The 25,415-nt window shown below is 43.2% G+C and overlaps 2 protein-coding genes across 3 annotated transcripts in view; one reads left to right on the top strand and one right to left on the bottom strand.

Annotated features, from left to right (window-relative positions):
* The window catches only part of FAM118B (family with sequence similarity 118 member B), a 47,993-nt gene extending 35,731 nt beyond the window's left edge, over positions 1-12,262 (bottom strand). The window contains exon 1 of one of the 2 annotated variants that reach the window (XM_045894726.3): positions 12,175-12,262. The gene's annotated coding sequence lies outside the window, so the exon portion shown is untranslated. The remainder of the gene's footprint in view (positions 1-12,174) is intronic. The other variant, XM_045894725.2, reaches the window with a different exon arrangement.
* A 74-nt stretch (positions 12,263-12,336) lies between these two features.
* Positions 12,337-25,215, top strand: RPUSD4 (RNA pseudouridine synthase D4). Its single transcript, XM_045894728.3, has 7 exons — positions 12,337-12,559; positions 12,925-13,090; positions 15,925-16,126; positions 21,033-21,126; positions 21,205-21,349; positions 23,295-23,392; positions 23,970-25,215. The coding sequence occupies exons 1-7, from the start codon at positions 12,371-12,373 to the stop codon at positions 24,207-24,209; spliced, it is 1,134 nt and encodes a 377-aa protein (XP_045750684.1). The 5' UTR covers positions 12,337-12,370; the 3' UTR covers positions 24,210-25,215.
* Positions 25,216-25,415: the final 200 nt, after the last annotated feature.

Consider the following 25,415-nt stretch of genomic DNA (forward strand, 5'->3'; position numbering starts at 1 on the left):
CCCAGGCTCCCCTAAGCGATTACTTTTTATTTCAAAGCCCATACCACTCTCTAACATATTAATTATATTTATGACAAGCATAATAAATATACTAATTATGTTTATTATTTGTCATCTGCCTCCACCCGCTGGGAAGTAAGCTTTTCAAAGGTAGGAGTCTTTGTTTAGTTCACAATATATCCCAAGATCCTAGAACAGTACCTGGCAGATGGTAGGCATTCAGATATTTACTGAATGAACTAACACAAATGCAAAATGTTGCTCATGATTTGAATTACAAGAATTTCCTATATTACAGAAAACACATTTCCTACTAAAAGAAATACCCCATTAATGCTCTGAATGTAGCAAACACCATGAAAGACCATTTCTTTAAGTGGAACATATGGGAAAAGCCACATTCCTGTGAACACAGTGTGCAAAGTAAATCAACATTCAGACTATCAATTTTCCAGATATGATCATAACAGCCAGTGACGGTAATCTGATCCTAGCAGGCAAAAGAAGGATTTCAGACTTAAGCTTTCAAGAACATTTTTATATATAAATCATTTTATTTTTGTAACTCAAGTTTCTGACATCTAAGATGTAAACTGATAATCTTAAGGGTAGATTCTTAAGGCAAGAACTCTTTCTGGCAAATGACTCCAGGACCTCAGTATTTTGGGCTAAGAAATCAGTTTCTGTGTTTTATATACTAAATCTATCCGAAGTGCTTTCTTTACACATGACCAGAGAAGAAGAAAAGCTTATGTAGCGGCAAAAGGGATTTCAAAATACAAACTGGATTAAGTCACAGTTTAAAACTATTCAATGGTTTCTCACTGCGGTTTATAAAATGACTCCTCACATCATGGCTACAAGACCCAGCTTGATCTGACACCAGCAGTCCTCTTTGTAACATCCCATCCACCCCTCTCCCTCATTCACCAGGCTCTAGAGCCACACAGGACACACATACTTTCCTGGCTCACACATAGAACATGGCTTAGGGTGGTATATTCTTCCAAATATTTCTGCCTCCCCCCCAATCCTTGAAGCCTCAGCTTACATGTCACCTCAAGGAGTCTGCTTATCCACCCCCCTCAACACCATTTACACTTCAGCTCCTTATCTGCATCTCTTAACACTTGCAAAGATTGGCCTCTCCCATAAGAATAAAAGCTCTTTTAGGACAAGTACAGTCTTGTCTCATTTATCATCCTATTCCCAGCTGCTAGCAGGATCTCTGTTATACAGTAAATGTCTATACAACCAGTAAATGCTCAAATATTTGCTGACTGAATGTCGTACGTACCTACTAGGAGTTAATTTGCGGTCTAAGAGATCAACTGATTCTTTTAATTTTATAAGCTGTAAAAACAGGGTGAACGGGTCAAGTTGTAGTGTTGCATCTTTCATGCCAAACAAATACGTTCTGTGACTGATCACCACCCACCTGTTTAAGGCTAATGTTCAGTGCTACACATAAAAATTCTCACCTGCTTTGGAAATCTTCATCTTTTGGTTTTCTCCTTCCCTACTACATGAAAAGAAACTAAGATTGCCTAGTACTTTTATGAAAAGCCTACAGATTTGCTTTATAAAACAAAGCTTGTGCACTTAATTCTGCCTGGGTGGCTCAGTCAGTTAAGTGTCTGCCTTCCCCTTGGGTCATGATCCAGGGGTCCCGGGATCAAGCGCCGCATCACATCGGGCACCCTGCTCAGCAGGGAGGCTGCTTCTCCCTCTCCCGCTCCCCCTGCTTGTGCTATCTCAAATAAATAAATAAAATCTTTTTTAAAAAATTCTGTCCACTTCTATTCTATAGTCTTCCTATGGCCTGATCATGACTACATTCTGTATATGCTTACAGAGTTTAGAATGATACGGATTGTATTAGTCCCAAATTGTTGAATTTTCACATTCAAAAATCCATTAAATGCCAGGCCCTATGCTAACAATATTACTATTACCACACCCACCTCACCTGCACCAAACACTGTATCGTATTTACAATGAGTCAAGCACTGCTGTCTACACTTTACAAATGTTCACTCTTCTATGAAGTAGACACTGTTATCATCACATACTACCGATATCATAGATAATGGAATCAAGGCACACAGATGTTAAATAATTTGCTATAGGTCGCACAGCTATTAACGCACTAGCTAATAACACACTGGGAGGCTGACTCCGGAGTCCACATTGTGAAGACACAATGCAATACTTCTCACCAAAGATGACTAAGATCATACCCTGAAGGGCCATGCCCTTAAAAAGTTTCTGCCTTTTAGGAGAAATGGAACTGCAAGCAAATATATAGAACACATTTGTGCTAAGCTTAATGTACTCGTGTGAGGTGCAGGAAATATTAACAACTGTGCTCAAGGAAGATCAAGAAAAGCTTTATGGGAGATAGATACCACCATGGCAAAATTCAGTGAAATAATTAGTATTTATCTTCCTTTGGGTCTTGGAAGCATCTGACACTGAACTCTGTTCTCTTCTGGATATTGTATTTTCTTGATTTTCCTCCTGTCCCTCTAGGGGAAGCTCTTCTTCCTCTGTTCAGTCCCTAAATATTGAGGGTCCTCAGCAAACTGCTTTAGGCTCTCTTGTCCAGTCACGTCACATATTCCCTCCCCTCCCCTCCAGCTACTCCAATGGCTTAAAATACCAACCAAATGCTAACACTTCCCTTATCTCAATCTTCAGCTCAGACCTTTCCTGTGTTTCAGACCCAAGAGATACCTGGATTACACAGCCCTTCACAACTCAAAGGTACTTTCAGACGTACTTCAAATTTAAAGGTCAAAAAACAGTTCAACAATCTGTTCCTTATCATGTGTGTTAGGTCTCTGACTGGCAGGAATAATCTCTGGGTCATAGGGTTACAGGTGATTATTTCCCTCTTCCTGTTTCAAGCACCAACAGGAGTATTTATTGATTTTGAAAGAACGGTCATATACTTTAGGAATGTACTTGTAAGTCAATTTCAATAATCCTTAAGAGCAAGAGAATGATGGATGAAAGGCAACTCAGTAAAGTGGTTTAAGTTCGTAACCTTAAAAAAAAAAAAAAATTAAAAAAAAAAAAGTTCGTAACCTTAGTCTAACTTGATATTCTTTCCAGGATATTTGCTTTTTTCTAATAAAAATTAACTGAAAAATATTCTCTTCGACCTGGAAATGAACTGAGAGATGAAAGCATTATTTAGACCTGAACCAAGAATCTGAAAGCTAAAAAAAAAAAAAAAAAGGAGGTATGATCTGCCACAGAGGCCACCACAACAACTAGAAAGATCAGGCTAAGTTGGAAGAAACAGCTTTAAAAGCACTGCTTTGCCGAGCAGGTAGCAAAAATCTTAAAAATCTTAAAAATAACTGAGGAAAGAAATAGGTGAGAGAAAACAGGTTAGGAAGACCTAAAAACATACTTTGTTAAAGAGGGAAGGAGGTCAGTGCAAGATGGAGGGAGGGACAGGAGGGAGCAGCAACAGAGGGCTGAGCAGCTCGAGCCCAGGGGACAAGGACACTTTGTAAGGGAAAAGAAAGCACCTCTCCTCCTTGACTAGCAAAGGACAAGGTCCCCAGTAGGCCCTGCTGGAAATATGTCAAGTACAGTGAAGTACAAAAAGCAAACGAAAACCACCCTGTAATCCCACCTGGTGATAACGACTGGTGATACTTTGGTTTCTGTGGAGAAAGGCAGTTTTCAAGAGAAACTCTTGGAAGAAGTGCAAGCATGCTGGTTTCACGCTCTTCAATTCAGAAAACTGTATTTGTTAGAGTTTGTCCCTGCTTTTACACTAAATTTTGTTTTACACATAAGCCCCTCTTTTCATTTTTTTCTTTTAACTTTTCGTCCTTCACCTTAGTAAAATCAACTTTTAACAGTACTCAAATAGCTTATATTTCTAGTGCCTGAGGGCAGGGAGGAAATCCGGGTGCAGGAGACCCAGGAGGGAGTGAGCAGACGGCTAGACCCTCCCAGTCCTGGCGGACATGGCTTCCCGGGATCTATAAAACTGCGGGGTGAAGCACTAAGTTCTCATTAAATGCGGGGGCTTGCCATTATTTGGGTGTTGATATTCATTCTGGCAACAGATTCCATAAAGCTGCTCCAACACAGAGAGCAAAAACTGAAAAACTTAAAAGGATCCTCTTTGAAGCTATCATATCCATATAACAAGAATGGATATTATGAAAAAGGATCAAAGAGAAAGAAAAGAGGGGAAGCGGCGGAAATCAGAGAAACAGAGGAAGAAAGTGTCCCAGAACGGAAAGACATTACTTTCCAGAATGAAAGGGTCCACTGAGAACCCAGAACAATGGATGAGGAAAGACCCATACCATGGTATAAGAAAGTCCGGAACACCAGGGATAGGATATTCTCAAAGCTTCCAGTAAGAGAGAAAAGAAAAACAAACCAACAAAACAAGGTCTCATAAAAAAGGATTTGATTGCTACCTCTCTAGAGCAATTACAGATACCAGACAGTACAAACATGCCTTCAAAATTCTGAGGGAAAACTATTTCCAACCTAGAATTCTATAACATTTCCAAACTATCAGACGAGTTTGTGGACATTCAAATACTTCTTAGGATATAAAAAAGTAAGGCAAGAAATGGGACATGGGTGACAGCCCAAGAGGAGAGGGAAGGGCAAGAGCAGTTCCCGAATGATACCTGGATAGTTCTCCATTGGAAACATCAAGTGACACATCTGAGCTCATAGAAAATGTTACTGATAAGAATGTGACAATTATGTAGGAGCATCTGGGAAAAAATTAACAGTATGGTACATATGTGAAAAAAACAGTCAAAGGTCAACCTAAACACAAGAGCAGAGCTGAGACAGATCATCTAGCTCAACAGGCCAAACACTGGGAGGAGAAAAAAAAAAAAGCAAGAAATAACATATCAAATGATTTAGAAATATGAAGATAATGCCTGAGGAAAGAGCAAAATAACTGAGTGGCTTCCTCTAAAGAATGAGATTATGAGGTGGGAAGAACGAAGGGACTAGCTTTTCCCCCCATTCTTTTAGCACTGACTCTTTAAACCATACATGTGAATTACTTTAATAAAAAACAAAATAAAAAGGGAAAAAATAGCAACATTTAAAATTTGCCATTTTTCTCTCTATATTCTTTAGTAACTTTTCTTCTAGTCTATCCATAAACAAAAAAACTTTTTGCCCGAGGCCCTGCTGAGCAGGAAGGAGGGAGAGCAATAGATTTCTGAGTTTTTTGTTTTTTTTTTTTAAGATTTTATTTATTTTTGACAGAGAGAGAGTGTGTACAAGCAGGGGAAGCAGCAAGCAGAGGGAGAGGGAGAAGCAGGCTTCCCGCTGAGCAGGGAGCCCGATGCGGGGCTCGATCCCAGGACCCTGGGACCATGACCTGAGCCGAAGGCAGACGCTTAACGATCTGAGCCACCCAGAGGCCCTGATTTCTGAGCTTTTAACTCAACATTTTCCTGAATCAAAATTTCTAGAGGAGGGATCTGTAGATTTAAAAGTACGATGGCAGTTCTTACCATCAAGCAAATTGAGGAAATGCTACCTAGCACATGGGGATCAGTAAACTCAAGTGTGGATTTGGTTTTCTAACTCAGTTAACAGTGCAGCTCTCCTATTAACAGCTAGTGGAGGTTATTTTCATTAACCCAAAAATATCATTAGAGTAAAACACTTACTGCATATTCCAATCATTAACACCTGAAACACACACAAACAACAATCTAATTTTTAACTTACTGTTGTTCAAATGCAGAAAATAGGTTTATTCAACTTAAGCAACTATCTGTTGCAAATACCTTCTTGAATTTCTCTAGAGATCCTGATATCCTCTGGCTTTTATCCAACCACATGGTTGAACAGTTTTCCATTGTTCATGTTCTAGAAACGTAGTTTTCCATGTTCACTTTTCCAATGTATATTCCTTTTCCCTTAAGATACTTTGCTCATCTTCATTTATTTTTTTAAAGATTTTATTTGTTTGACAGAGAGAGACACAGCAAGAGAGGGAACACAAGCAGGGGGATTGGGGGAGGGAGAGGCAGGCTTCCCGCTGAGCAGGGAGCCCGACACAGGGCTGGATCCCAGGACCATGACCTGAGCCGAGGGCAGACGCTTAACGACTGAGCCACCCAGGCGCCCCGCTCATCTTCATTTATATAAACGCCACAAAATACATAGTTCTTCACAGTCTTGAAAATGCTCTAATGATCTTATTTTAACTTATAATCATGAAATGCTAATAACCTGAGTACCTTCTACATGCTAGGCATCCCATATATTGATTTGTTGCTCATGGCAACAATATTATTTGGTATTATTAATTCTGTGACACCTATGGAAAAACCGAGGCTAAGAATAAATGCTTGTAAATGACAAAGCCTGGTGCAAACCTCAGTGTTTTCAAAGCTCATGCTCTAAAAATACCACGCTGCCTTACTTCTAGCAAGCACTGGAATTTCAGAAATCATCTAATTGTTCACCGTACTTGCTTTCTGGGGTGAGAAAATTTAAGGTCCAAAACAGTGAAGTGAATCACCTAAATGGCAGAATTAGACTAAATTCCGTATCTCTTGATTCTTACTCTATTTAAGATATATTTAACAAATCTATGAACCTCTGCTATACCAGTACACCATATGCTGGTAGGCAGGACATACCTAATATTTTTTGAGCCTTAACTACATGTTAAGTTCTACACGAGCACTTTAACCTGCATGAACTCAATCCTTACAGTAGTCCTAAGGCAGATACTATCCACATTTCACAGGACAAAGAATCTAAAGTGAGAGAGGTTAAGTAACTTGCACAAGGTTACACAGCTAGTGGGTTGCGGAGCCAGGATTCTGAAACCATCTTTCTGACTCCAAAGTGCAAGCTCTAAGCCAGGGCGCTCTGAGCATCCTTAAGGTACAGGCTGCACGTCCTTCTGAATGCCACAGTTTTATTTTTCTAATTAAAAGAGCATGCATGATGTGTGGACTTTTCTCGAATCCCGATGCAAACAAATTAACTATTTAAAAAAAGAGAGACCAATCGGAAAATTTGTCCACTGACTGCTTGCTTAGTGATACTAAGGAAGGTGTGATAATGGTATTGTGGTTTTGTTAAAAACTAGTCCTTATCTTTTACAGACACATACTGAAGTGTTTACAGATGGTTCAACATCACCTGGAGGTCAGGGTGGGGTGTAGAACAAGGGTGGCCCTGTGTTGGTTGGTTGTAGAAACTGGCTGATGGAAACATGGGGTTCATTACTTTCTCTACTTCTATAAATGTTTGAAATTTACAATTAAGAAAAAAATGCATGATAAAAAAACTAGAAAAAACATGATATTAACAATATTTGGGAAACAGCTATGAATGATTTTTCCCCCACTCTACTTTACACATTTTCTGTATTACTTTTATAATGGAAAACATAAACTATTTAAAGAGATTCTCTATCTTCTCTAAGTAGGCAGAGCAAGACTGCTCATAATCTAAGGAGATCAAAACACTGTGACAAAAGCATTTCCCATCTCTTCACCAGTGAACTAGTTTTCACAAACTTTTAGAAAGGTCACTTTGTAAGGGTAAGTATGATCTTCAAATATAAACTAGCCAAGAGCATAAAGGCACATGAGAGAGAAATAAAATAGAGGCAGATTTAACAAATACAACTAACAACACAATTCCTCCCAATAGAGTTTGGTCAAAGACCTTGACTGTTTAATTCTGACTTTCCTAAATGGTCAAACAGGCCACAGCCTAGGGATCTCTTCGGTCTATGATGTGGTCAGGTGGGGAATGGACTCAGCCTCAGCTCCCAGGCCAGCAGTCTTCTGTCGGCAGCCTCTAGTTTTCCTCCACGAAACAACAATTATTTCCACATGTACCATGACATGAAAAAGTATGGGAAGTACTGGTCTAGGCCAGACCTGTCTTGAGCATCACTCAAAAGCCAAATAAAGGTATAATGAGGGGCATTAGTATAATGGAATCTCTTTAAAATGCTGACATGGAAAAAAGAACACCCATATTATGGGTTATACTACAATGTTTTAGAAAACCACTGCTTTCTAATATTTTTTTCTCTATCTGCACTCCCTCTCATGCCCCACTTGGGAAATCTTAAGGTATATTCCAGCAGCATTCAATGAAGTGACCTCCAAATATAAATGTTAGCTCAGTGGCATAAGATTAAATTCTGGAGACAAGGGCAGAATCCCGATTCTCTGTGCTTATGCTAAATGTATGCAAGATAAGTCTAAAATAAATTTCACTTGTTAAGAAAGTATGTAAGTGTCAATGGAAAATCTTCAAAGAATAGAAGGTTGGAGCTGTAAGGATCTTCTTTTAAAAGACAAAAAACTGGGCGCCTGGGTGGCTCAGTTGGTTAAGCGACTGCCTTCAGCTCAGGTCATGATCCTGGAGTCCCGGGATCGAGTCCCGCGTCGGGCTCCCTGCTCGGCGGGGAGTCTGCTTCTCCCTCTGACCCTCTTCCCTCTTGTGCTCTCTGTCTCTCATTCTCTCTCTCTCAAATAAATAAATAAAATCTTTAAAAAAAAAAAAAAAAAAGACAAAAAACTGAGCCCAAGTTACTTGCTCAGGTTCACAAGCAGCTAAGCTGGGACTAGTCCCCAGATTTCCCAGCTGCCAGTAACGTCACTCTCCAAGACACCTCCAAGGAGCTCCTGCTAATTGCTTCTTTGAATCTAAAACCATAAATCATCCAAGTACTTCCTGCTCCTCAGGGAACTGAATTATTATTAATCCGCAACTTGCAAATCATTATTTGAGAAGCCAGAATCTAACTTCATGCCACTTACTAATCTTAAATTTGTGATATTTAAACACGAGGTCCTTTATTAGTCACTCTTTGTTTATATTTGTGAAATAAAAAGGTGATCTTGTTCTTGCACAGATCAGGAAATACTCAAAAATGAATTATCAAGTACTTCTTTATTTTTTATTTTTTTGGAAAGTTAGAAAACCTTCCTTTATTGGCTCTCAAACTGAGTGAAGCTCTGATATGTTGAGGTGATCTCTGACATTTACAATGGACACCTGTATGTTCTTGCTATGTAAATAAAATTGCTGGTATGAAATGACATTAAAGTTTTGTCAATAAATGAATTCTTCCTAACCTTGCTTCCAGAGAAAGGTTTAGATAAACTATAGCTTTTTAACATATAAATCTAACTGGAACATAATACAGCTTATACTGTATAAAAGTTTTACAAATTTTTTCCTATTAAATTCTCACAATTCACAGAGATATTATTACATCTCCAGTTTCACACATAAAGACAGTGATTTGTTCCACGTAATCCAGGTGGTAAATGGCTAGAATTTCAACACTAAACATGCTTTGCTGCCTGTAAGGTTTTCTAGAAGGAATGAGATTGTGAACCATTTTGTATTTGTGTTTCACTGGTCCTCAAGGAATACTGTGATATTACCTTGATATTTCAGATGTGGTCAAGTACTTCTTTAAATACTTATGTGGGGGGAACACATTACGATATATCAAAATCTATGTAAATAAGTCATGTTTGTAGAACGAAGACACCACTAGACATCACTAATGGAATTTTCTTCCTTGTACTGAGAGAACAGTACAGACAAGAGGAGTCCTCAAGCAAAAAGAGAACATGGCATTGGTGCTGAAGTGGAAAAATGAACTGCCTAAAATAAAATCAATTGAATGAGGAAGAGGAAAGAGGCAATATAGCATTAAAAAACAAAAGACAGACAACTTATTTGCCATAAATTCTTGTATATGCAGAGAGCAACTCTAAATAACCACATGCCATAAACATTAAAATATAGCTTCTGTACCCATATTGGCTAAAGCTGTACTGTGATAACAAACAAAGTCTTTGAATTTTTCAAATATTTCTCTCAGTTTAAAAGAAAACCCTGGAAGTTCCTTCTCTAGAAAAACCTGACCGGTGTTTTTATTCTTAGGCACTATGGTGTGTACCTTGGGGTACCTGAAACCCAAGAACACAAGCTGTCACCAGCATTGACATCTGAGTTGGTTCTTCATTTGTTTCCTGCCACAGAATGCCAATTCTGCAAGAACAGGTATCATTTCTTGAACGCAAGCACAGGTTAAGGGAGAAACACCCCTTACACAAAACCATAGAAGTCCTATACCTAGGGGCGCCTGGGTGGCTCAGTCGTTAAGCGTCTGCCTTCGGCTCAGGTCATGATCCCAGGGTCCTGGGATGGAGCCCCACATCGGGCTTCTTGCTCGGCGGGAAGCCTGCTTCTCCCTCTCCCTCCCCCACCCCCCCGCTTGCATTCCCTCTCTTGCTGTGTCTCTCTCTGTCAAATAATCTTCAAAAAAAAAAAAAAAGAAATTAAAAAAAAAGAAGTCCTATACCTAAAACAAGTTTGTAATTAATGTAACGATATAAATTTAAATCCTGACATTCACATTTCAGAGTCCTTGGAAAAGGAGGCTTCATGTACCTAAGTGCAAGGAATAAAATCAGAACCTGGGTCTGGAGCGTATCAGTAAAAGATAGCAATTCTCAACTGTTATAGATCTACATCTTACCTGTGAATTTGCAGGAAAAAAAAAGAGTTGTTTCCCAACCTCCCTCGGGATTCTTCGAATTTATATCCTGATCACCTGTCTTATTACAGATACATACACAAGATACATACTCCCCACTCTTTACAAATACATTTACTCCTACCTCCATTTTTCAGGTCAAAAACTGACAGAAAGAAGACAACTCAAATGTTCAGGCACATCTAATACACGTCTGTGATGCACTGCAGCCATCTAAGGAATGAATATTTCTGAGTTTACTCTGTGCCTGATGTGGGAATTACAAAGAAACCATGAGCAAGTCCTCAAGGGACTCAGACTTCAACATCAGCTGCCAATGATACATCCTGACCTGTACTCAAAATCAATTCCAACGCAAAGAACAGTACAGTGTAGGGGGAAAGACCACGGACGAAGCATAACCTCTTTACTGTTCCCCTAGACTGCAGCATCCCAGCTAATCTGCCTGCTATCAAAGCCCTCTTCTCTTCAATCTGTCCTGCATTCAACTGCCAGATTCATTTCTAGAATTCAAGGACTCTCTCTCCTGCTCAAGAAGCTTCAAACACTCCTCGTTACTTCTAACATCTAGCTCAAACTCTTCTTCGACTTATGAAGTCTTCTATAGGTTAGCTCCACTCACCTGTTCAACTTTACTTCGTGCCCAATATGGCTCCCTCTGCCAATCCCTTTCAGAGGGGTAAGTCGCAAACCTATTTCCACTACCACCTACTCGAACACCTGAAGGAGCCTTCATTCTCAGCAGTCTTAAAAAATCGTTTCCTCTAATGTCGGTACAGATCCATTAGTTTTCTGAACATCCCTTCGGAACTCGCCATTAGGTTTCTTAACAAATGGCAGGTATGTCCCAAGGTATTTTTCACATTATCACCCCAACCAGAGGTTCATCTTTCCAGCCACCCCTCGGTGAAATCAGAGGGAGTCCCTTGTAGTTTGGGCATGGGAGTTCCAACACTGCACCTTGGAAGAGAGGGAGAGGTTTGGGGCGGTTGCAAAGTAGGGAGGGGAAAAAATGAAGGAAGCATAAAAGGGAAGGAAGGTCCGTGCTCTGTACTGCATTTTCAGTCTTGTCTTTGGAAGGAGCAGGGAGAGCGTAGGGGGCGAGGAGACTCCAAAAATGAATTCTTGAGGAAGAACAGAAGAAACTCAAGGTGTTCCCTAGGTAGGAATACCAGCTGGGGACCCTGGATAACGGAAGGGTTGCCCATTACCCCTGGGAGAGAAGGACAGGTTACAACCTGCAACAAAGAGGAGGTGAGGGGTGGGGAGCCTACAGAGATCCAGGCAACTCCGAAGGTCGAGCGGCAAGGAAATGAGAGGTGACACGACGCGTCCCTCGGGCGACTGGCCGGACACCAGGGATGTGGTTGCCAAGAGGGACGAGGTAGGCGCCTAAGGCGGCTCTGGGGCGAGCGTTTATGGGGCATCGCTTCCACGGGGCGCGGGGGCGGGGAAGTGTTTTTGAGTGGGGTCTTCTCCCACTGGGAGAAACGGTTCCCGGGGCAGTGCTCTCCGAGAACAGAAGCCCCGGAGACGCGAAAACGTTAAAGCGTTGAAGAACCGGCATTTCCTAGCCCCAGCCTGGCTTCCCAAACACTCACCGAGTCTCCTGCAAACGCCACCGCTCCAGCTGCAGCTACCGGCCGGCGCAGCCGCACTCAGCGCGCACCGCCCCACGTGACTCGGCCCAGACCCCGCCCCCACGCCCCCACATGACCCTCAGGACCCGCCCAGTCCCTCCTCCCTCTAGCCCCTCTTCCGCACGTGGTCTAGACTCGCCCCTCCCTTTTTGACAAGATGGCGGCACCCAGCTGTAACGCGCCGGGCCAGTGGGTCCGGGGTTCCAAGCAGCGTTTGGGGAGTCTCTTTAGTCTCGTCTCAAAGCCATTTTCTTCGGTCGCTGCTGCGTCTGGGACCGTGAGTGCCCAGCGATTAGCGGAGAAGCTCCGAGCCCAGAAACAGGAACAAAAGACGAAGAAACAGCCGGTGAGTCCGAAAGGACCACAACTCCCAAGAGGCAGTGCGTTCACCGATTCCCCGGCTGGGCGTGAGGTGGGAGGGTCCTCTGACGGATGTTAAGTAAATGTGGAGGACCTGTGGAAGAATGGGGAGAAAGGGAAGGGAAGAGGTCAGGACGGTACCATATCTTCCTGCGGGCTGGGTCTTTGGCTCCTGCCGGCCTCGGCCCTGAGCACTGCGTGGAGACAGGTAAGACAGACATGCACTGCCGCTCTCAAATTATTCGGGGAAGGCGCGAGTTCAATGCAGAGATGGTCGTTCCCAACCCAAATTCCCACCCAGACTTACTGAAGGTCTTCACCAGTCATTTCCTGTTGCTGCTCTCCCCGTAGGTGCCCACAAGCCCTGTTCAGCGGAGGGTGCAAGAACTAGTGCGGTTCACACAGCAGCTGCAGCGAGTCCACCCCAACGTGCTTGCTAAGGCTCTGAGCCGAGGGATCGTGCACCAGGATAAGGATCTCGTGGTCATCAATAAACCTTACGGTCTCCCTGTGCATGGTAAAGACCATGTGGGAGAGGGAGGGGTGCTGCTTCCGTTTTCACTACAATTAGGGATGACTTTGACACATTGCTTGTGGGGCTCCTTAAAGACTTGCATTCAGAATAATTTTTTATGGAGTACTATATAAGGCACTATAGTCCTGTATAAGGCACTACTGAGGACACAGATATAAAAGACAGCCTCTGCATTCCAAACATTGGGCGGTCAGCAGTGATTTATGGAATGCACTGTGTCCAGAGCTCCACGGGAATTTTTATAGAGAAATACTAAGGCTCTGTGGTTCTTGTCTCCCTATTATTTTACATCAAAACTGGGAAAGAAGAGGGGTGCCTGGGTGGCTTAGTGGGTTAAGCATCTGCCAGCCCTGTGTCAGGCTCCCTGCTCAGCAGGGAGTCTGCTTCTCCCTCTCCCTCTGCCCCTCCCCCCTGCCCCTGATATATCGCTCTCTCTGTCAAATAAATAAATAAAATCTTCAAAAAAAAAAAAAATGGGAAAGAAGAAATGACATATAAGAAAAAAATATATAGGGCTTAATATATTAAGGTTCTCACCATTTCCCCTTCCAACAATGACACCACTATATTTTTGCCTTTATTCACAATTTTCCCACTTTCACTAATTTTCATAAATAACTCTATTTTCGGCCTATAAATCTCTTGTGGATAATGTATTCTGGTAGTTTATTACCTTCTATAAGTAATGGTATTTCCATATAATGGCTCTGAATTTGCTTCACGTGTCTTTTTTTAACCATGGTGATTTATTGCACGTTTTTGTTCACATGATCCAGAGTACAATTTCATCAGTTAAGTCCAGACCAAGGAAAATAGTCCATCTTCTTTGAACAAAGATCAGAAAATCTCAACCCACAAGCCCAAAACTGCAGCATAAATCAGTCAGCCACCTCAGGCCTTGAGTGGAGACAGAATAACCTGAGAAAAATCAGATCTTATACTATGCATGGGCAAGGATCAAATAAGGACACCTAAACATGCAGAAACTCCAATCACAGAAACCAATATGAAAACTGATAAAAAAAAAAAAAAATGGAGTTCCAGCCAAAGCAAAAATTAAACTGCCCTGTAGAGAGGCCTCCACTACTGAAAACGTACGCGGGATCCACATACACACACACAAACACATATCAACCTGGGGGTACCTGGGTGGCTCAGTCGGTTAAGCATCTGTCTTTAGTTCAGGTCACAATCCCGGGGTTCTGGGATCGAGCCCCGTTGTCAGGCTCCCTGCTCAGTGGGGAGCCTGCTTCTCCCTCTGCCTCTGCCCCTCCCTCTGCTCATGCTCTCTCACTCAAATAAATAAAATCTTTCAGCAAACAAACCACACATATAAACCTGTATAGAAGATAACTTCCTTTAAAGAGTTTATAAAAATTTATAAAACATAGAAGATATTCGTGTTACAAGATTCGGATGCCAAAAAATACATAAGAAATTATGTATTCATGGTATGCACTTAAAAAAGAATAAAAGAAAATGTGTGTGTGCATGTGTGCGCACGCACAGAGTATACCTAACAAAACCCCAGGATGCCCAGAACTTAACGGACACTGAAATGTTTCTGAATAAACGTTAAATGTAGTCTAAGACAGCTCGAGTGAGACAGGAAAGATTGATAGAAAAAAATGCATTTGGGAAAGGGATTTACTGGGGGAAAAGGCATAGTTGAGCTAGAAGAATGCTTTTTGGGGAGGTATGGAGAAAAGCATGAAGACAAGGAATGAAGTCAGACATTGCCAAGTGTTCTGTGTATTTTCTTTTTCTCTCTTGATCTTTTTCTTCCCATTCCCCATGAAACAATTATTATCTAGATATTTACATTTTATAGATGAGAAAACTGCAAGTTGGAAAGATAAAATCATCTGTTCCGGGCCAATGGCTAGTTAGGCTTAGAATAGAACAGAGGAGCATCTCACCTAAAGCCCATCTTCTTAGCTCTTCTGTAATGCCTCAGGAGAGCCTCAGTCTTGTATTTATCACTCGAGTTTACTTGGCAAATTCTCAAGCCTTTGTTTATATGGTGAAATACCAGACCTCCTCACTTTGATTGCTGATTTTATTGTGAGTATTCAGGTAGATTAATAAGTATATATATGTCTGAGGAGAAAGCCACGTGCTCTAGGACAGTGCTTCTTAAACTTCAATAGGCATGTGAGTCCCTTGGGCATCTTGTTAAAATGCAGATTCTGGGGGCACCTGGGTGGCCCAGATGGTTAAGTGTCTGCCTTCGGCTCAGGTCATGATCCCAGGGTCCTGGGCTCGAGCCCCACATCAGGCTTCTGGCTCAGCAGGGAGCCTGCTTCTCCCTCTCCCTCTGCCTCTCTCTCTGCTCATGCTCTCTCTCTCTCTCTGTATCTCTGTGTCTCAAATGAATAAATCAAATCTTAAAAAAAAAAAAAAATGCAGATTCTGATTTAATAATCTGGGTTGGGAGCCTGAGATTCCTTTCCAGCAAGCTCCCTGAACATACTAGTGTTGCCAGTTTCTGGACCACATTTCAGTAATAAAGCTCTTGAAAACATTGACTTTCTTCCCAGGTAGAGTTCTTTGGTGGGATCTTTTATTTTTTTATTTTTTTTATTTTTTTATTTTTAATATTTTATTTATTTATTCATGAGAGTCAGAGAGAGAGACGCAGAGGCAGAGGGAGAAGCAGGTTCCCCGCCGAGCAGGGAGCCCGATGCAGGACTCGATCCCAGGACCCCTGGGATCATGACCTGAGCCGAAGGCAGACGCTTAACCATCTGAGCCACCCAGGCGCCCTGGTGGGATCTTTTACTGGCCACTAAAACCTCTGGCTCTTCCCTTTTTAGGTGGCCCTGGGGTCCAGCTCTGCATCACTGATGTATTGCCTATCCTGGCAAAGATGCTTCATGGCCACAAGGCAGAGCCCTTGCATCTGTGCCACCGGCTGGACAAGGAAACTACAGGGGTAATGGTGTTGGCCTGGGAGAAGGAAGTGGCACATCAAGTCCAAGAGCTGTTTAGAACCCGTCAAGTGGCAAAGAAGTACTGGTATGGAGCCCATCGCTAGCAGTTGGTAGAACTGGTATAAATGAAGGCATCCTTTTATCTCTTCGTCCATTTGTATGGAAGGACCTCCTGTTAGGAGAGGGCACTGTGCTAGGACGTGTGGGCATGTGAAAAATACAGGAAACAGGTTTAAGTGCTTAGAATATTGGAGTCTGTAAAAAAAAAAAAAAAAAAAAAATATTGGAGTCTGATAGAATAGTGGCTCCTAATTGTGGTTGTACATAGAAATTATTGAAAACTAATTATACAAGTAGTATGTGATTTCATTCCTGTGGTAAAATAGTCAAACAACAAAGATAAAGCAAAAAACTTGGAGAATCTCGGGGCGCCTGGGTGGCTCAGTCGGTTAAGCGTCTGCCTTCGGCTCAGGTCATGATCCCAGGGTCCTGGGATCGAGCCCTGCATCGGGCTCCCTGCTCCGCGGGAAGCCTGCTTCTCCCTCTCCCACTCCCCCTGCTTGTGTTCCCTCTCTCGCTGTGTCTCTCTCTGTCAAATAAGTAAATAAAATCTTTAAAAAAAAAAAAAAAGAAGAAACTTGGAGAATCTACCCACTCTGTCATTCTAGTCCCTTCCCTTGGGGTAGTTTGGTTTTTATCCCTCTGGTCCTTACTCAGTGTATTTACGAATATGTCTGATACATACTCGGTGTGTGTGCATTACATTGTACCCTGTACACTGTACTTTATTTAAAAAGATTTTATTTGACGGAGAGCGAGCACAAGCAGGGGGAGCGGCAGGCAGAGGGAGAGGGAGAAGCAAGCTCCCTGCTGATCAGAGAGCCCAATGTGGGGCTCCATCCCAGAACCCCCGGATCATGACCTGAACTGAAGGCAGATGCTTAACCGACTGAGCCACCCAGGTGCCCCAACACTATACTTTCTTTTACCACTTAACTGTGTCTTGGAGATCTTTCCTTGTTAGTGCATGTAGGTTTACCTCCATTTTTTTAATAGAAGAAAGATACACGAACAAAACTGAAACCTACTCCTGTCCCCCATCTACTCAGTTTTCTTCCGCAGAGGCAATCACTATTCTACTGTCTTGTGTAAACTTCCAGGGTCATACAAGGCATGTATAAGTGAATTATTGTATGGCAATGTATTTTGCAGTGCTTTGCATCCTGCTTCTTTTCACTTGGACAATATATCTTGGAGAGCATTTTGCATGTACATTTAGGAGCTTTATAGTGTTGTGTTGTATGGTATATCATAACTTCCTGGGGGTGCCTGGGTGGCTCCATCGGTTAAGCATCTGTCTTTAGTTCAGGTCACAATCCCGGGGTTCTGGGATCGAGCGCTGTTGTCAGGCTCCCTGCTCAGTGGGGAGCCTGCTTCTCCCCCTGCCTCTGCCCCTCCCTCTGCTCATGCTCTCTCTCTCACTCAAATAAATAAAATCTTTCAACAAACAAACCCCACATATAAACCTTATAGAAGATAATTTCCTTTAAAGAGTTCATAGAAATTATAAAACATAGAAGATATTCATGTTACAAAATTCGGATGCCAAAAAATACATAAGAAATTATGTATTCGTGGTGTGCACTTTAAAAAGAATAAAAGAAAATGTGTGCATGTGTGCGCACGCAGAGTATACCTAACAAAACCCCAGGACGCCCAGAACTTAACGGACACTGAAATGTTTCTGAATAAATGTTAATTGTAGTTGTCTAAGACAACTAAATATTGGGATATTTAGTTAACTTTCCATTTTTCAGAGTCTGTTGCAAAGAATAGGTGATTATATCTTTAAGACAGATTCCTAAAAATGGAATTGCTAAGTTGAAGGGTACACACGTTTAATATTTGTTTTTTGTTGGGTGGTGATGGTGGGTTTTTGTTTTGTTTTGTTTTGTTTTGTTTTTTAAGATTTATTTATTTGAGAGAAAGAGTGAGTGAGTGCGAGCATGAGCCAGGGAAGGGGCAGTGGGAGATGGAAAGGGAGAGAGAATCTCCAGCAGACTCCCAGCTGAGTGTGGAGCCTGTCGTGGGGCTCCATCCCAGGACCCCAAGATCATGACCTGAGCTGAAATCGAGAGTCAGACACGTAACCGACTGAGCCACCCGGGCTCCCCTCACACATTTAATATTTGAATAGTTAACTACTATTAGGTAGGCCGGGTTTTCTCCCACTAGAGTAGTGAGGACCCGCCTCCCCTTACAGCTGACCAACGCATTTTTTGGGTTTGCCACTATGATGACAAAAAAAAATATAAGAACCACTGTAATAAGAGATTACAGGTAATGGAAGAAGTTTAGCGTAGTAGCTAAGAGCTCAACAAGATCCGTGTTCACCTGTCAGCTGTGCTGTTTACCAGTGCAGGTCCTTAGCCACGTCATTAAACTTCTCTAAGCTTTGTCTTCATAGGAAGAATGAGAATAATGGAGTTGAGAGAGTTAAATGAGACAATGCATATGAATTGTTTAACACGGTCCCTAGCTCCTAGTAAGAGCTGAAAGACTGAAAATTGAGACTATTATTATGTATCCTAGTAATCCAAATATAAGTCTATCAAAAAGTGTTGGGGTGCCTGGGCGGCTCAGTCAGTTGAGCAGCTGACTCTTGATTTTGCCTCAGGTCATGATCTCATGGTTATGAGATCAAGCCCCACGTTGAGCTCCAGGATTCTTTCTCTCTCACTCTGCCCCTCCTCCTGCTTGCTCATGTGCACGTTCTCTCTCTCTCATGCTCTCTCTCTAGACTAAATCTTTTTTTTAAAAAAGATTTTAAAACACTTTTTTTTTTTTAAATTAAAGATCTTATTTATTTACTTGAGAGAGAGCACAGAGGGAGAGGGAGAAGCAGACTCCCTGTTGAGCAAGGAGCCTGATGCAGGGGGACTCGGTCCCAGGACGCCAGGATCATGATTGGAGCTGAAGGCAGACGCTTAACCGACTGAGCCACCCAGGCGCCCCTAGAATAAATCTTTTTTAAAAAGTGTTATATTATTTGTGAAAATTGTTTATGAAAGTTTAGACTCGGTAACCATTCGCAGTATCAGGCATCATGGAGGAACTGAAATCCGTTAATTGTGTGTTGATGAATGAATAGGATTTGATAGACAAGATGGAGAACTGTGTTATAGATTGTGGGAATGGCATTCACAAAGGAATAAAGCACACAGTCTAGTTTGGAGGGGGGAATGGTGACAGATAATGCTGGAAAGGTAGACTGGAATCTAGTTAATGATGGCCTTAAATACCAGGTGTAGGAAGTAGTTCGAAGTAGAACATGGGAGGCAACTGATTAGCATTTGCTGGCTTACTGTGATAGCGACTTGTTATAGTTCTTTGTTTGAATCTTCTTACTACACTTTGAATTCCTTGAGAGTGGGGATTTTTGTCTTGTTCATCTGTTCATCTGTGTATGAAATGAATGAAGAAGTACCTACCTAAATCAATGCCTGTTTCTATTCATGGAGCATGTAGTGAGTGAACATTTTTGAGCAGTAGTGTTATGTCATTAGGAAGAGTGAGCTAGCAGTTAAAACTCAATTTAAGTATGAGAAAATATATCAGACAGCAGCCCAAACGGCTACCAACCTGAAGTGAGGTGTCCAGGCTGTGAATTGTTATATGAATGGGCTTTTGACCCCTCGGTCAGCGATTCTATGATAGGCCACCCAGAAGGACTCCTTTGTGATTGACCTGGAAGAGGCATGAGCGTAAGGACAGATTAAAGGGTCTTCTACCTGCCTCAGACATGATGAAAGGACACCTCCAACAAAAGTGATCTGGAATGTTTATTGAGTTGTGGTGGTGGTTTCTGTGACTTTGAGCCCAGTTCCTCCCTATTTGTCTACCTGGCAAATCAGGCAGGTGCGGTCCTGTGAATTCTTCATTCTGTTCATTTATTTACTTCTTCATTCATTTCATACACAGTCAGGATTTAACCATCTTTTAAAAAACAGGATACAGGGGTGCCTGGGTGGCTCAGTCAGTTAAGCATCTGCCTTTGGCTCAGCTCATGATCCCAAGGTCCTGGGATTGAGTCCTGCATTGGCCTCTCTGCTCAGCGGGGAGCCTGCTTCTCCCTCTGCCTGCCTCTCCCCCTGCTTGTGCTCTCTCTCTCTCTCTGTCAAATGGATAAATAAAATCTTTAAAAATAAATAAAAAACAGGATACAAAGCCATATTACCCTAATTTCATTTTATTTTGTTTTATTTTTTAAGATTTTATTTCTTTGACAGAGAGACACAGCGAGAGAGGGAACACAAGCAGGGGGAGTGGGAGAGGGAGAAGCAGGCTTCCCGCGGAGCAGGGAGCCCGATGTGGGACTCGATCCCAGGACCCTGGGACCATGACCTGAGCCGAAGGCAGACGCTTAACAACTGAGCCACCCAGGCGCCCCCCTAATTTCATTTTAAACTATACATATTCATTTTTGCGGCGCCTGGGTGGCACAGTTGAATAAACATCCTACTCTTGGTTTCAGCTCAGGTCGTGATCTCAGGGTTGTGAGATTGAGACCCACAGTCAGCGCAGAATCAGCTTGGGTTTCTCTTTCCCTCTCCCTCTGCCCCTCCACCCGCCCTCACTCTCTCTTTCTCTTTCTCTCTCTCAAATAAATCTTTTTTTTTTAAATTAAAAAAAATAAACTATACATATTCATTTTTAAAGGCTGGAAGGAAAGACCATGTTATAAATATAATTTTTTTGTTTTTCTGTGTTCTCCCAAATATTCTGTAATTAGTATACATTAGTAGTAAAAAAGATACTAATATCGAGCTCTCAGGCTAAATGCTGTGACAAGAGATCACTTGGGATGCTCCAGTCTTTAGAACTGAGCACAGTAGTGCAGAAGGTCCAGTGTTACAGCCTCTGAGCAGCCAAACCCGAGGAGCTCCCCCCTCACCTCATGGCTTAAGCCAGGGTCTGTGTGTCATGCCCAGGGCCATCACTGTGCGCGTCCCGGTGCCCCCAGCAGGAGTCGTGGATATCCCTATCATCGAGAAGGAGGTGCAGGGTCAGCAGCAGCACTACAAGGTGGGTGAACTGTCATCCCCAGGGGGTTGGGTTTTCTGCTCTTCCTTTGTGACCATATCTTGATTTCTTTGGCATCAGATGGCGCTGTCCCCAGGCTACCGCGTGGAGGATGGGAAGATAGTGAGAGCACGGAGCAACCGGAACGCACATATGGCTGTGACTCAGTACCGGGTGCTCAGCAGCACTCTGTCCTCTGCCCTTGTGGAGCTCCAGCCAATTACCGGTGAGAGGCCACCTTTCTGCAGTGGGATGGCAAAAGCCCAGGGCCACTGAGCTTCGTCCAGGGCCTTGTGCTGGGTCCTGCCCTTCTTCTGAGCAGCTGGTTTGGTGAGAGCGCTGGGATTGTAGCTGATGTGTTTGAGAGTGTGCTTCTGGTGCTAACCTGAGGCTGGGAGCTCCAACAGGGATGACTAAAAATAGTAGGTAGTAGAAAGGTATAAATAGTTTGCGTACATTTATTTAAAAATTTGCAAAGCGGTTCCTCAAAAAAATGAAGCATAGAATTACCATATAATCTAGCAGTTCTCATGGGTATTACCCACAAAATTGAAAGCAGGGGTTTGAAAAGATATGTGTACACCAGTGTTCATAGCAGCATTATTCGCAGTAGCCAAGAGGTGAAGCCAACCCAGATGTCCATCGCCAGATGAATGGATAAACAAAATGTGTAGACGTACGATGGAATGTGTCTTGAAAAGGAAGGAGATTCTGACATGTGCTACAGTGTGTGTGGACTTTATGCTAAATGAAAGAAACCAACACAGGAAGAATGTTGCATGATTCCATTTATGAGACCCCTAGAGTATTCAAATTCAGAGACCAAGTAGGATAGTGGTTACCAGGGGCTGGAGGAAGCGGGAAGGAATGTTTAATTGGGTCAGAGTTTCAGGACGGGAGGATGAAAAAGTTCTGGAGGTGGGCAGTGGTGATGGTTGTACAACCATGTGAAGGTATGTAACGCCACACGACTGCAGACTTAAAAATGGCTGAGATGAGGGGCGCCTGGGTGGCTCAGTCGTTAAGCGTCTGCCTTCGGCTCAGGTCATGATCCCAGTGTCTTGGGATCGAGCCCCGCATCGGGCCCCCTGCTCAGTGGGAAGCCTGCTTCTCCCTCTCCCACTCCCCCTGCTTGTGTTCCCTCTCTCACTGTGTCTCTCTGTCAAATAAATAAATAAAATCTTAAAAAAAAAATAAAAAAGGCTAAGATGAGGGGCGCCTGGGTGGCTCAGTCGTTAAGCGTCTGCCTTCGGCTTGGGTCATGATCCCGGGGTCCTGGGATCGAGCCCCGTGTCCGGCTGCCTGCTTAGTGAGGAGTCTGCTTCTCCCTCTCCCTCTCCTCTCCCCCCTGCTCATGCCCTCTCTCTTGTTCTCGCTCTATTTCAAAATAAATAAAATCTTTAAAAAAAATGCTTAAGATGATAAATTTTATGTTATGAATATTCTGCTACAGTGAAAAAATGTGCAAAGCACTACTATTGAGCATTATATAATGTTATCTAAAAAACTGGGCGCCTGGGTGGCTCAGTTGGTTAAGCGACTGCCTTCGGCTCAGGTCATGATCCTGGAGTCCCTGGATCGAGTCCTGCATCGGGCTCCCTGCTCGGCAGGGAGCCTGCTTCTGCCTCTGACCCTCCTCCCTCTCATGTGCTCTCTCTCTCTCATTCTCTCTGTCTCAAATAAATAAATAAATAAATAAATATAAATAAAAAACAAAACAAGGGGCACCTGGGTGGCTCCGTCAGCTAAGCGTCGGACTCTTGATTTTGACTCAGGTTATGAGCTCAGGGTCATGAGATTGAGATTCTCTCTTTCCCTCTCCCTCTGCCCCCACCCCCTTCTCTCGCACAGGTTCTCTCTCTCTCTCTCAAAAACAAAACAAAAGCAAAGCAGGGAGAGATACCAAGTTGATGATAATGGTTATCTGTGGTGGAAAAGGAACTGTGAGGGGGAGGGGAACGTAGAGGCTTAATAGCACGTATAATGTTTCTTTCCTAGTAGCTTACAGTTTGCTCTGTTATTCTTTAAACTTTATTATAGGTGGGGCTTTGCCAGTCTTCCTATGCTTTAATTTAATACGGTTAGAAGCAGATGTAACCCACACTATGGTTTCTGTAGCTACTCAAGTTTTTTGTCTCTCTCTCTTTTTTTTTTTTTTTTTTTTGGTAAAGGAATAAAACATCAGCTTCGAGTTCATCTGTCTTTTGGACTGGATTGCCCAATCCTTGGTGATCACAAGTACTCAAACTGGACTCAGCTGGCCCCCCAGGTGATACTGGTGTGACCCAATGTGCAACAGCTAAGTGGGGGGGGGGAGCTTATGCTTTCCCCTTGTTAAAGTCCCAAGTGAGTCACCACAAGGATGTATTGTCTTCAGATATGGTACCGTGTTAGTTACATGTACTAGTTACCTAGCTTAGAGAGAAGCAGCTACTGTTCTCACGGAGCTGCAGGATCTGTTAGCAAAACCCTTCTGCTTCATTCGTTCATCTCAGATTTTGTTAGGAGGCTGTGGGCAGGTTGGGGGAGACTTTCTGAAGCCTTCAAGCAGCCTTTCCTACTATTGCTGAAGATCCCTGGAGGACACTTTTTTATCTCTTGATGTTACAGCCCATTCTCTAGGCAGGCCAGAGAACTGGCTGATAAGAGCTTCCCAGGTGTGGTGGTTTTTCTCTCACCTGGGTTCCAAACCCTTCCTGGGAATGTCCCTGAAGCAGGCTGTCCACCGCTGTGCCTTCCAGAGGAGTCAGTGGTGGTTCCTTTAAGTGGAAGACTTCTGACCCAGCGTACTGCTCAAGGATGAGCTCTTGGCCTAGCTCTCAAGAAGCTGTCTTGTCTTTGTACAGAAGCTGTCTCTTGGTACCCTGAAGAAGCTGGGGCTGCACCAGGCGAAGGCCCGCCACATCCCCCTTCACCTGCACGCCCACCAGCTGATCCTGCCGGCCCTGGGGTCCAGGAAGGAGGAACTTGACTTGGTCTGCAAGCCTCCTCGCTACTTCGTATGCTCCCTGAGACGCCTGGACTTAGAGATGCCAAGTCAGGATCAAAATGGGGACGACAAAGCCGGACCTGTGAGAGCACAGTGAAGACCGCTGGGCCGATTGGCCCCTGAATCCTTCACTTTGTTTAATGGACTCTGCTAACTTCTCAGACTCCAGAAGAGCCGGTGTGAGAAGTGGAAGAAACCCAGCTGCTTCCGGGCTTTTACTGGACACTAAATTCTATTTACTGAGAGTTTGGCCACATTCTGGGAAAGCCTGTGGGATGTCTCCCTGCTTCCGAGTCTCCTTGCCCCGGGGGAAGAGAGCCCAGGGCCAGGCAGACTGGGTCCATATTTGGAAAGGGAGAAACTCCAGCACAGAATCTGTGCTCAGAAACTGTTTATATCCAACAATAAAGCCCTTGATCTATCGGGAAGGTTCCTGTGGTTGGAAAGAGCACATGATGGTGATCTGACTGCTAGAGAAATTCAGAAGCAGTTAGCCACTGTCCTCATGGATGTTCAGAATCTATTAGCAGAACCTCTCTGCTCCACTTGTTTTGTCTGGGGTTTTATAGACCCCAGCCCGAGAATGCAGGGTTCTCTCCAGCTGCCGCAGTTACTGGAGCCCGCAAAGGGGTGTTGGATAAGCAAGAAAAGGAGATGTAATGGCAGGCTGGCTGTGAGGCCCTGGTGGGGAGCACACACACTGTCCAGAGAGGGCAGTTGTTAGCTGCAGCTGGGTATTGCTCTGTGGGAACAGGGTTTCTCTTTTTTTTTTCAGAGAATCGAGAAACCCAGATACAGTTGATCCTTGAACAGCTTGAGGGGATCGGGGACACTGACCCCCATGCACAGTCAAAAATCCACATATAACTTTTGACTCTCCCAAAATTACCTACTAATAGCCTCCTGTCGACCAGAAGCATTACCAATGACATGAACAGTTGATTAACATGTATTTTGTATGTTCTGTGTATTCGCTGTATTCTTACTCGGCTAGAGAAAAGAAAATGTTATTAAGAAAATCATAAGGAAGAGAGAATACATTTACGGTTCTGTGCTCTGTTTATCAAAGAAAATCCATGTATAAGTGACCTGTGCAGTTCAAACCCGTTGTTGGTGGATCGGCTGTATTTATGTGAAAGTGCCAAGTGTATTGCTCACTAAATGTGTAAAACACAGCTGTCCCCAAACCCAGGTAGTCACCAGATCTGCCGTTTCCCTCTAGAACCCCTCCTGAAGACGTGGTTTCCTCTGTACCCCCACCAGCTTCACTCCCCACCCTTCAACTAGGATAGGATAGTTCCCA

Source organism: Mirounga angustirostris, unplaced genomic scaffold, assembly GCF_029215605.1.
Source record: "Mirounga angustirostris isolate CCGP_5_RB_7025 unplaced genomic scaffold, mMirAng1.0.hap1 SCAF_13, whole genome shotgun sequence".
Classification (NCBI taxonomy): Eukaryota; Metazoa; Chordata; class Mammalia; order Carnivora; family Phocidae; genus Mirounga; species Mirounga angustirostris.